The 12,272-nt window shown below is 57.1% G+C and overlaps 1 protein-coding gene across 2 annotated transcripts in view; it reads right to left on the reverse strand.

Moving 5' to 3' along the window:
• GAL3ST1 (galactose-3-O-sulfotransferase 1) overlaps positions 1 to 665 on the reverse strand; it is a 2,178-nt gene extending 1,513 nt beyond the window's left edge. Inside the window, exon 1 of one of the 2 annotated variants that reach the window (XM_054712724.1) lies at positions 532 to 665. In XM_054712724.1, coding sequence (XP_054568699.1) covers positions 532 to 662 — 131 coding nt within the window. In that variant the 5' untranslated portion in view covers positions 663 to 665. The remainder of the gene's footprint in view (positions 1 to 531) is intronic. The other variant, XM_028146743.2, reaches the window with a different exon arrangement.
• Between the last annotated feature and the right edge of the window lie 11,607 nt (positions 666 to 12,272).

The raw sequence follows: 12,272 nt of genomic DNA on the forward strand, positions 1-12,272 counted from the left end.
TCTCATTGGTGGCCACTGCACCCGGGTACACGTATCATGAATTGGCAGTAGGTTCAACCACGTGAAATTTTGTAGGCCAAAAATGGCCCATTTTTGACCAAAAAAATGACCAGTTATCAGTAATTTCCTCTAGTTCAACTGAATACCAGCCAACTCAGGGCAGGGGCTCTGCCAGGCCTTGGGAGGTGGGGAGGGAGGTGGGATAGCCTCATGGTTAGGAGCCAGGCTTGGGGGCCAACAGACCCCCAGTTTGAATCCAGGCCTTGTGCCAGCCGAGTTGCTCATGGACAAGTCACCCCCCGCCCTCCCAGCCCCTTTGGAGCCTCAGGCGATAAAAATCCAAGTCCTATACACAGATGGTGTCATCGGGTTCCCGGGCGGCATAAGGTAGGCTCTGTAATTGTACCCATTTCACAGATGAGGACACTGAGACCCAGGCTTACGCAGCGAGTCCTGCCCTCAGCATAGCAAGGTTCAGGGTGCCCCCTCAGGCCCACCCCCACCCCCTGGCCACCCAGGAGGGCCACTCACGTGGACGGCAGGCTGGCGTGCAGCGGGGGCACCGCGTACGAGTACAGCAGCAGCAGGAAGCTGGTGAAGAGTGCTCCCAGCACCAGGCCCTTGGCCATGGACTCCCAGCGCTTCTTCTGAGGCGGCGGCATCTCAGACACCTGTGGGGGGCACACAGCAGGGCAAGCGTCAGGAGGCCGGCCCCAGGGAGCGCCCACCCCTGCCCCAGGCCTGGCTGGGTGGAGGGGCAGCCTTGGACGCTGGGCCCGGCCTTCACCAGCTCGGCGGCCCCCCAGCACGATGCAGACAGAGAGACAAACGTGTGGAGACACGCAGGGAGGGGGTTGCACACAGGGACGGCTGGCAAAGCCAACGCGGAGAGAAGCTGGAGAGGGGGGCAAGGAGACGTTCCCACTGCTCGGCTCCGTGTTTGTTTGTTGTTGTTGTTCCGTTAATCCTCACCTGAGGACATTTTTCCCCTTGATTTTCAGAGAGAGTGCAAGAGAGAGGGAGAGACAGAGAGAAACATCGATATGGGAGAAACACATCGATGGGCTGCCTCCTGCACGAGCCCCGGCCGGGGCCCCGGGGAGGAACCTGAGGAGGAGCCTGCAACTGAGGTACGACGTGCCCTTGACCGGAATCGAACCCGGGACCCTTTGGTCCGCAGGCCGATGCTCTATCCGCTGAGCCACACCAGCCAGGGCGCCTGGTTCAGTTTTAATCTTGAAGCTGAATGGGTACATGGATGTTTACCAGTTGACTTTTTTTAAAAAAATATTTTTATTGATTACAGATGGGAAGGGAGAGGGAGAGAGAGATAGAAACATCCATGATGAGACAGAATCATTGATCGGCTGCCTCTTGCGCGCCCCCTACTGAGGATCGAGCCTGCGACCCAGGCACGTGCCCTTGACCGGAACCGAACCTGGGACCTTTCAGTCCGCAGGCCAGCGCTCTATCCACTGAGCCAAACCAGCTAGGGCTACTAGTTTCCTTTTTATACCCTTTTCAGCTGCATAATGAAATCATTTCCGAAGAAGGAAGAGAAGACCCTGTCCCATCGCCCGTCCCCCAGGCCTGGGGCCGGGACTGGCTACAGGGAGAAAGCCCAGCCAGTCCCACCGTGGTCTCCGGCGGCACCCTCCCCAGCGGCCCGGCGAGGGGCCACGGCTCCTCGTCTCTTCAGTGGCCCCTGGATCTGTAGGGGAGGCAAATGGAGAAACTGAGGCTCAGGGCGAGAAAGGAGAGGGCTCAGATCAAACAGCCAATCAGGCCTTTGCCTATACACCCAGCAGGCAGGGTTGTCCAGGTAAATCCAAATTCCAGATAAACAACAACAACAAAAAAATGTTTTTAGTATAAGTATGTCCCAAATATTGTATGGGACGTACTTATACTAAAAAATATTCGATATTTATCTAAAAGTCAACTTTAGCCCTAACCGGTTTGGCTCAGTGGTCGAGCATCAATCTTTGAACCAGGAGGTCACACAGTTCGATTTCAGGGTTGCCGGCTCGATTCTCTGCGTGGGGCGTGCAGGAGGCAGCGGATCAATGATTCTCTCTCATCATTGATGTTTCTATTTCTCCCTCCCTCTCCCTTCCTCTCTGAAATCAATAAAAAAAAATTTTTAAATAAATAAATAAAAGTCCAGCCCTGACCGGTGTGGCTCAGTGGGTAGAGCGTCGGCCTGCGGACTCAAGGGTCCCAGGTTCGGTTCCGGTCAGGGGCATGTACCTTGGTTGCAGGCACATCCCTAGAAGTAGGTGTGCAGGAGGCAGCTGATCAATGATTCTTTCTCATCACTGATGTTTCTATCTCTCCCTCCCTCTCCCTTCCTCTCTGAAATCAGTAAAAATTATTTAAAAAATAAATAAATAAATAAATAAAAGTCCAATTTCACAGGGTGTCCTGGTGTTTTGCTTGGTTTTGGTGTGGGAGTGGGCGGAGGGCTGAGGCAGGAGAGGAGCGCTGGGGCTCGGGGGCCTTCCCACCCCCCTTAGCGGCAAGGCCCAGGCGCAAAACTTTCCACTCCTGTGCTGGCGCCTGTGGCGTGGGGCCCTCGGTCCCTGAGGCCACAGGAGGTCACGCGTGCTGCCCCGTAACTACACGCACCGGCACGTCACCGCTATCCCTGGGGGCAGAGGCCAAGTAACCCGCCTGGCAAAGAACCCCACATTCTTCCCCCCTGGAAAAGTTACACGAGGGACCCACAAACCCTCCCCAGACAAGGGGCACTCCAAGCCCAGCCCACCAGCCACAGCAGCCCCTGAGCCCTCTGCTCATCATCTAGAAATTTCTCCGCACGGGAAGGGACATAAAGAAGCAATCTGGCGCCCTCGCTGGTTTGGCTCAGTGGATAGAGCGTCGGCCTGCGGAATGAAAGGTCTCAGGTTCGATTCCGGTCAGGGGCATGTACCTTGGTTGCGGGCACATCCCCAGTAGGAGGTGTGCAGGAGGCAGCTGATTGATGTTTTTAACTCTCTATCCCTCTCCCTTTCTCTCTGTAAAAAAGCAATAAAATATAATTAAAAAAAAAAAAAAAAAAGCAATCTGCAGCCCTCGCTGGTTTGGCTCAGTGGACAGAGTGTCGGCCTGCGGAGTGAAGGGTCCCGGGTTCGATTCTGGTCAAGGGCACATGCCTGTGTAGCAGGCTCCTCCCTGGCCCGGGACCTGGTTGGGTTTGTGCAGGAGGCAACCCATGGATGTGTTCCTCTCACATCGATGTTTCTCTCTGTCTCTCCCTCTCCCTTCCACTCTCCCTAAAAACCAATGGAAAAAAATATCCTCGGGTGAGGATTCAAAAAAAAAAAAAGAAGAAGAAGCAATCTGCAGAGGAAGGAACCAGACTAGAGGGAAGTTGACAAGGACATGTCCCTGTCCACTCGGGGGGTGCGGGGGGGCAGGTGGATGGGGTCGGGGTGGACAGGGGTGTGGGAGAGTTTCCGGAAGGCGGTTCTATCAGAGGAGGGAACTACGAGTCCCCGAATTCCAACTATTTGACGGAGACGCTTGGGGCAAAGTCACAGGTGCAAGGGCGTTCATGGCCGCTGGGTCGGAAAAACAAAAAAATTAGACACAACCTAAGGCCCCCTCAGCAGGGACCATGACCCAGACGGTGACCCGTTTCCCATGCAGTCACTGTACCCGTTTAAAAAAAAAAACAACAAGGCGGAGAGCTCAGTGGACTGGCTCAAAAGCACACCGCGATCGACGCACGTGAAAAAAGGAAGTTCCAGAACAACCGCGCCCGCAAATCCACGTCTGTGCACACGTAAACATACACGCAGGCCCAGAAACGAACAAGTGGAGGGCAGTGTTTTACATGTTAACAGCGGTACCCTCTTCAAGGCTGGGGGATGGGGCAGGGGGTCTATGCAGAAATATGGTTTCTGTATTTCACATTTCTGCAAGGGTTGCTTTATTTAAATCCTCCCCTGAGGATTGATTAATTTTATTGATTTGAGAGAGAGAGAGAGAGAGAGAAACATCAATGTGAGAGAAACCGATGGGTTGCCTCCCATACGTTCCCCCACCGGGGATCGAACCCACAACCTAGGTCCTTTGGCCCCTTTGCGGCTCTTTGGCCCCCTGAGTGTGGCTCTTCCACAAAAATACCACGGCCTGGGCGAGTCTATGTTGAAGAAGTGGCGTTAGAAGAAGTTTACGTTTAAAAAAATTTGGCTCTCCAAAGAAATTTCAATCGTTGTCCTGTTGATATTTGGCTCTGTGGACTAATGAGTTTGCCGACCACTGAGCTCGGTAGTATGTGCCAGGCCTCGGTATCAAACCGGCAGCCTTTTGGTGTCTGAGAATACACTCCAACCACTGGACCTCCCGGCCAGGGCTGTAATGGTTGCTTTTTTTTTTTTTTTTTTAATCCTCACCTCAGGATATTTTTTCCTTTGATTTTTAGAGAAAATGAAAGGGAGATAGAGAGAGAGAGAGAAACACCGATGTGAGAGAGACACATCGATTGGTTGCCTCCCACATGCCCTCGACCAGGGCCGGGAGCCTGCAACCGAGGTACGTGCCCCTGACCAGAATCGAACCCGGGACCCTTCAGTCCGCAGGCTGACGCCCTGTCCACTGAGCCACACCGGCCAGGGCAATGGTTGCATTTTTTAAAGGCGCATGGAGGACCTTTTTAGTCAGAAAAAGGTAATAAAATATATTTAAATACGAGATCAGAAAGCTTGTGTGTGTTTGTGAGGGGGGGGGGGGGGTAAGCCGGCTAGGAGGGTCTGGTCATGGAGGGGCCCCAGGAAGGAGAGGCGTCACCTCAGGTTCTGGGAACCCCCAGTCCTGGGGTTCAGTCGCAGGAACCCCTGGCCGCCCCTCACGCTGGCTCTTCCTGAGACGGGGCAGGCAAAGCGACTAACACTTACTCAGGCTGTACCTCCTGAGCCCCAGGGACCCTCAGGCTGTCCCTCCTGAGCAAGGAGCGGCCGCTGCACCCGCCCCCCGCCCCCCACAAACACAAACCTGCACCAGGCCTCAGGTGCCCCCTCGGGCCTCCACTCCCTGGGGTCCTGGGCCAGGCCAGCGCCTCAGACTCCGGCCCAAACCCTGAGCGGGACCTTGGGCCTCAGCTTCCCTGACTGGAATATGGGGGCGCTTAGGAGTCCTGCCCTCGGAAAATCCCCAGCGCCCGTCCCTACCCCGCAGCCCCACTCACCAGGGTACCTTCTGGAAGGAACTCGGAGAGGCTGAGGGAGAGGCTCGCAGCAGAAGGCCAGGCAGTAGGGGGCAGACCGGCTCCCCAGAGCTGTCAATCAGGCTCTGTCTGGCCCCGCCCAGGTGTTCCCAGCCCCCACCCCTGCTTCACTCACTCATTCATTCGTTCACTCTCCCACTGGGGCTCCCTGCAACCCAGCGGGGGGAGTGAGTGGGGGGGGCTCCCACCTTCTGGGCTCAGCGGCTTCTCCAGAGCATCTCACTGACTCCACTCAGCCACCCTGGGAGGCAGCACCCACTGCCACCTTCATCCTGCAGATGGGGAAACTGAGGCTCCGAGAGGCGATGGGACTGGCCCAGGGTCACTGGACAAGGCAGGGTTCGGGGCTGGAATTCACACCCGGGTCTGCCGGCCTCCGGGGCACCGCTCCCAGCTGTGAGGGGCGGCCCAGGCCCGGCCCCAAGCCCCTGGGAAGAAGGATCGTGAGCAGCCAAGTGCCGTCCGTCCGTCCGGAAGGCTCAGCAGCACAGCAGGGTCTGGCCTCGGTGGGCCGGCCCGGGGCAGCCAGGGCGAAGGGTGGGGAAGCAGAGAGGGGTCCCTCCGGTCTCAGCAGCCGGGGGCACCCAAGGCGGGAGGTTCCCTTCCTGCCTGGCCTCTGTGAACTTGGGCCCAGCACGCCGCCTCTCCAAGCCCCCGTCTCCCACGCACCATGGACACCCAACAGCAAGATCAGGGCAGACCGCACCCTAGCGATCCCAGGCAGAGCGCCTGGGTAGACTGAGGCCCGGCGACGGGCGCACTAGCCGCCAGGAGCCGGGCTGGGGGGGGGCGGGGGTAGGAATAGTTACGAGGCTGCGAGATTTCAATGAGAGAATGCATGTACACGGGCAGGAATCAATACATATTAATTATTACTATCGCTATTGACCCGGGCCCAGGTGCGTGGGAGGAGGGATCCCCGCCGTGCCCAGCCCCAGGCAAACCGGATGGTGATTCAGCCCCGAGCGCGCCGGGCCTGGCACCTGGTGAAGGCTTGGTAAATGGACCCTCCCGACGCTCAGGGCAGGACGTGGCCAGGGTGGGTAACATACGCGTGAGACCCACATGTGTCAGGCACGCATGGGAAAGTCACATGGCACCAGCCCTTGGGGGCCAGGGGCCTGGGTTCGAGTCGCAGCTCTGCTGTTTCCCTGCTGGATGCCCTAGGCCAGTGGTCGGCAAACTGCGGCTCGCGAGCCACATGCGGCTCTTTGGCCCCTTGAGTGTGGCTCTTCCACAAAATACCACGGCCTGGGCGGGTCTATGTTGAAGACGTGGCGTTAGAAGAAGCTTAAGTTTAAAAAAATGTGGCTCTCCAGAGAAATGTCAATCGTTGTCCTGTTGATATTTGGCTCTGTGGACTCATGAGTTTGCCGACCACTGCCCTAGGCAAGTCTGTGCCCCTCTCTGGGCCTTACATCTCCTCCAAAATGATGATACCAACTCTCCCTCCATCCCAGGGCGGTGTGCAAACCCCCTGCACCCTCCAAAGCTGACATCGCACCTCCGTGCGGGGGAGCGGAAGGAAGACACACTTGCTGCGGGCCTTGGGCACAGAGGTGTGAGTTGAGGCTGGAGGAGCAGCTGGAGTGACCAGGGAAAGACTGAGGAAGGAGAAGGACCTGCAATCGTGGGAGCAGGACGGGGAAGGTCCCCCCTCGGAGATCAAGGTCAAGGGTCTCCAGAGCCATCGGCTGCAGAACATTCTGAGGAACCACGGTTCCCCGGGAATCAATCGTTCCCTGACGAATGGGCACCGGTGCTGTTTGCTCAGCGTGCACGCAGGAACGGGGCCCTGGCAGAGAAAGTGGTGGGGTGAGTGTCCTGGGGCTGTTTCCTGTGGCCGGAGAGACGCTCATGGGGACGCTGGAAGGAGACTTGAAGAGGAAAGCAATAGCCCGGCCAGGTGTGGCTCAGGGGTTGAGCATCGACCCAGGAACCAAGAGGTCGCCGTTCGATTCCCCGCTGGGGGCACATGCCCGGCTTGTGGGCTCAGTCCCCAGTGTGGGGCGTGCAGGAGGCAGCCAATTGATGATTCTCTCTCATCATTGATGTTTCTCTCTCCCTCACCCTTCCTCTCCGAAATCAATAAAAATAGATGAAAAAGAAAAAAGAGCAGAGCAATAGGACTCTTCCCTCCAGTGCTCGCAGTGCATATCTGACAGCCACTATTACAGCAACCGTCTAAAGTGCCCATCCTCAGACCCGGGGTGGCACAGAGCAGACACTCACTGAGCATGAGCTGCCACCATTGCTATCATCATCATCATTATTACTGCCCTCCCGGGACCCCAGTCATGGTCCCTTCCAGGTATATGCCTACTTGCCCACGATGGAGGATTGCAGGCACCTGATAGCCCCAGGTCCAAACCCATAAGATACTGAGGACCATCTCAGTGTGGCCCGAGCCTCAGAGAGGGCAGGGCCACCCTCAAGGTCACACAGCACAGCAGCAGCAGAGACGGGACTAGAACCGGGTCCCCTTCCTCCCCTGCCTAGGGTGGTGGCAGTCCCAGGGACGCGGGGCAGACGGTGCCCCTTCCCTAGCCCATCCCCTCTATTCCTGCCCTTGAGGGTGACCCCGGCCACGCTGCCCTCCATCTGTGCCAATGGCTGGCCCCAGGCCAGGCCCAGCAATCCTCCAGCTTGGCTGGACTAGCACCTTTCACGGAACGAAGGAGAAATAGGACTCATCCCCCACAGCGTGCACACAGGGCACCCAAGCCAGGATGGCAACCCTCCTGGCCTGGAGCCTCACCACCAACCAGGCAGCTCTTGGCGCCGGGGACCTCCGGGCGGGGACAGGGAAAGACACGCTTACCTCGGGCCTTGGCGGGCTGGCTACCCCTCTCCTCTCCCTGCCCGAGCCACATCTGACTCCCAGGCTGCCTCTGCGGTCACCGGGAAACAGGGACGCTCCAATGACACCCAGTAATACGCTGGCTGGCTCCCTCCCGCTCCGGCGTGTGAATATTCATGAGTTCCCTCCCTGGGGACAGCAGGTGGATGTCCCTGTACCCTGCCGGGGCACCCTCTGCCCCTTGGGTGGCCCCTGACCCTCCCTGGACCTCAGCAGCTGGGCAGCTCCTTCACCCAAGGGCTCAGCAAGGTCCCCGGTGTCCTTGGGCCAAGGACACAAGCAGCCGCGGAGCCCTGCAGAGAGCCAGAGACAGGCTCTAAGGCCACGGGAGGGACAAGGAAGCCCCTGGGGTGGGGAGGCTGGTTGCTCCTTGAATCACATCTCATTTGACACTGTCCCGTGCATGGAACACCCGCCGCTGTTACCCCACTCCCCGGGGGGAGAAACTAAGGCTCAGAGAGGGGGCTTCACCGGTGCAAGGTCCCACAGTGAGCGGAGGGCAGACAGCCAGACAGAGTCCAAACTCGGACTTGCCAAACGCCAGGGCTCCAAGATGCTGAGACACGGCCAGAGAAACATGTGTCTAAAATCTGGGGGAGCCCAGAGAGTGAGCAGATCACCCCACAAGGCCTTCTTGAGGGGAGCACCTGACCAGGGCTCGGGAGGATGGGTCTGGTGAGATTTCACGAGCTCCGAGTCCTCCCTCAAAGAGGTACAGAACGGAATCCCGCCTCCACCCCTGTGTGAAGGCTGGTGGCCCAGGTCAGCCTGGACTAGCCTTGAGGGGTTGGACTAGCCAATCGAGATGCGACTGATTTGTCCCAAGGTCCAGACAGGACGGGGAAATCCCCCTCGGAGATCAAGATCAAGGGTCTCCAGAGCCATCGGCTGCAGAACATTCTGAGGAACCACGGTTCCCCGGGAATCAATCGTTCCCTGACGAATGGGCACCGGTGCTGTTTGCTCAGCGTGCACGCAGGAACGGGGCCCTGGCAGAGAAAGTGGTGGGGTGAGTGTCCTGGGGCTGTTTCCTGTGGCCGGAGACACTCTCCTGGGGACGCTGGAAGGAGACTTGAAGAGTAAAGCAATAGCCGGCCAGGTGTGGCTCAGGGGTTGAGCATCGACCTATGACTCAGGAGGTCACAGTTCGACTCCCGGTCTCGGCACAGGCCCGGGTTGCGGTGCTCGATCCCCAGTGTGGGGCGTGCAGGAGGCAGCCCATCCATGACTCTCTCCTCGTTGATGTTTATCTCTCTCTTTCCTTCTTCCTTCCTCTCTGACATCAATAAAAATATTTTTTTTAAAAAAAAAAAAAGAGCAGAGCGGGGCAAGAGGACTCTCCCTCCAGTGCTCTGAGTGCATATCTGACAGCAACTATTCTCAAGTGCCCATCCCCAGACCCAGCGATTCCACCGATGGGCATTCGGTCAAAGAAGATAATCTAGCAAGAGATCTGAGATGGGGCACAAAGATGTACACTGCGGTATTACTTGGCAAAGGGGAAATTTAGAAACAACCTCCATGTCCAACAATGAAGGAAGCTGAAACTATGAAGCGACAGTCACACCGCGGTCTATTATGTACTCATTAAAACGATGTCCACAGTACATAATGAGCTGAAAAATACACACACACACATATACACTGAGTGGCCAGATTATGATGATCTCTGAACACATAATCATCTGGCCACTCAGTGTACTTCTCTTGAGTACCTCATCTATTTGATATCAGAGATAACTCTAAATCGTGCACCTGATCAGTTTTTCCCCTTTGCACTGGCTGACAGAAAGCTCAGGGCACATAGGTGGTTGATCTCCAGCAAAAGTCCAGAATACTTTTGCTACCCATGTGAGATACAAATACACTGAGTGGCCAGATTATTATGCGTTCAGAGGTCACCATAATCTGGCCACTCAGTGTATATGCACACACATAATTTGCTTTACAAAGAGTCTGTATTACATGGGGCAGGAAAGTAAAGTAAAAAAAAAAAAAGAAGATATTTCCATTTTGAAAAACTACAGTCTGGCTGTAGGAGGAGGGAAAAGTGTGTAGTTTGAACCACGCCCCACCGCGCCGTGTGACCACGGCAGGCACGCTGCCCTCTCTGAACCTCCGTGTCCTAAAATGAGGAAGAGGCAGCGGGGCCCGGGACAGCGGAAGGTTCAGATGGGAGAGGCCGGTCCTCCGCCCACCAGCACTCGCAAGGATCCGGAAGCTTCCTCACGCGGAGCCCCTCCGGAGTGGGTTGCCGGAGTAAGAATGGGGGTAGGGTCACCCTGAGGACCATTTCAGCTGGACCCCAACTTGCTGGCTCCCAGGACCACGTCCAAAAATGTCAGCCCTGAAATCTTGCTCCCACGGCCCCCCGGGGCTGGGGGAATGGCTGCCAGCTGGATACCAGGCCCGACGGGGAAGAGGCCAATGGTCTCTGAGGATTCAGAAAGCTGTTTTTGGTCGTGCAGCGTCACCTAGCTCTCCCGTCCCACGTGGCAGCCACGTCTGCAACCTCTGCAGACCCTCCCAGGGTCACCTGCCGGCCCATGTGGCAGATGGGAAAACGGAGGTTCAGACACTGCAGTGGAGGAGCTGAAGGTCCAGGTCAGAGCTAGGAGCAAGCTCCAATCGCTCCTCCTGGCACACTGCCTGGTCTGGGCAAAACCACCACCTCTCCTGATGGGAGATGTGTCACCCCAAAGTAGCTCTAATTGTAGCGTGGCAAGACACGGGTTAACTAAAACGTCAATCACTTCTTTCTTCCTTTCTGTTAATTCTCACCCAAGGATATTTTCCCGTTGAGCGGAAGAGAGAGGGAAAGACAGAGAAACATCTCGATTGGTTGCCTCCTGCAGGTGCGCCCTGAGGGCCGGGGCCGGGACGGAGCCTGTAACCAAGGTACATGCCCTTGACGGAATCGAACCTGGGACCCTTGGGTCCGCAGGCCGATGCTCTGTCCACTGAGCCAAACTGGCTGGGGCTCAATCCCTTCTTTATTGGCTCCGAAATTACGGAGAACCCTGGAGGTGAGTCTGTGGGAGCTGGTACTATCGGCCTCTGTACCTTCTAGCGTGACTGAAATGCTTTTTAAAGGAATGTCATGCACTTGTTTGCATGAAAACGTGAAACAATATAAAGGCTTTTTAAAGGAGCGGAGCACTTGCTGTCCACAATGCCCTGCCACCGCAGCCCCCCCGCTGCCTCTCTGCTCCTGAAGAGGCTGAGGGGCCCTGGCTGTCCTTCCTGGCTCTCCCACCCGCCCCCTGGGCTGCTTTGGGCAATTGACTTCCCGCCTCTGAGCCTGTTTCCTAAAAAAATGGGGCTGCTGCGACCCTCTCAGGGGCTTGCTGAGGGTCAAAGGGGACGAGGCACGCACAGCCCTTGCACACACCTGGGAGTATCGTCGTGGCCCTGCTAGATGTGACGTCCCTGGTAGGAGAAGCAGGACCCGCCCGTGCCGACTCCTGGAGGGCCACCCTCCCCATCCAAGCGCCCATATTCCCCGGGCTCCAGACCCAAGTTCCCTCCCCCCCGGATTTCACACCTGAGGAGATGGAGGCACGGGTAGTGAAGGACGCACCTAAGGTCGCATGGCTAGTCAGGACCCCCCTGGGACCAGGTGAGGGGGTGCCCAACCACATCTCCTCGCTGCCCTGGCACCAGCAGGAGGGAAAGAAGGCACCTCTGGGCTCCTAAAAGGGCTTGTCCACGTGCCTCACCAGGTCAAAGCAAAGCAAGAGCCAGCTGCCAACCCAGCCCCCGTGGCTCAGCGGTTGAAACCAGGAGGTCACGGTTTCGATTCCCGGTCAGGGCACATGCCCAGGTTGTGGGCTCGATCCACAGTAGGGGGCGTGCAGGAGCCAATCAATGGTTCTCTCTCATCATGGATGTTTCTATTTCTTTCTCTCTCTCCCTTCCTCTCTCAAATCTTTGTTTTAAAAAAGAGAGCCTGCTGCTGCCATGCCTGGAATCCCACCATCTGTGCCTCCTTCTCCCAGTTAATGGCCTCTCTCACCGCGTGGCACACTCAGTCCCTCAGACCCCAGACAGAGGGAGGGGCCATCGGGGACACACTCCTCCCTCGCTGGGTGGCACAAGGGCATCAGAGCCAAGCTCTCAACCATCAGGCCTGGCCCATGGGACAAGGGGATGCGCGGGAAGCAGGCAGGCTGCTGGGTCCAC

Source organism: Eptesicus fuscus, chromosome 23, assembly GCF_027574615.1.
Source record: "Eptesicus fuscus isolate TK198812 chromosome 23, DD_ASM_mEF_20220401, whole genome shotgun sequence".
Taxonomy (NCBI): Eukaryota; Metazoa; Chordata; class Mammalia; order Chiroptera; family Vespertilionidae; genus Eptesicus; species Eptesicus fuscus.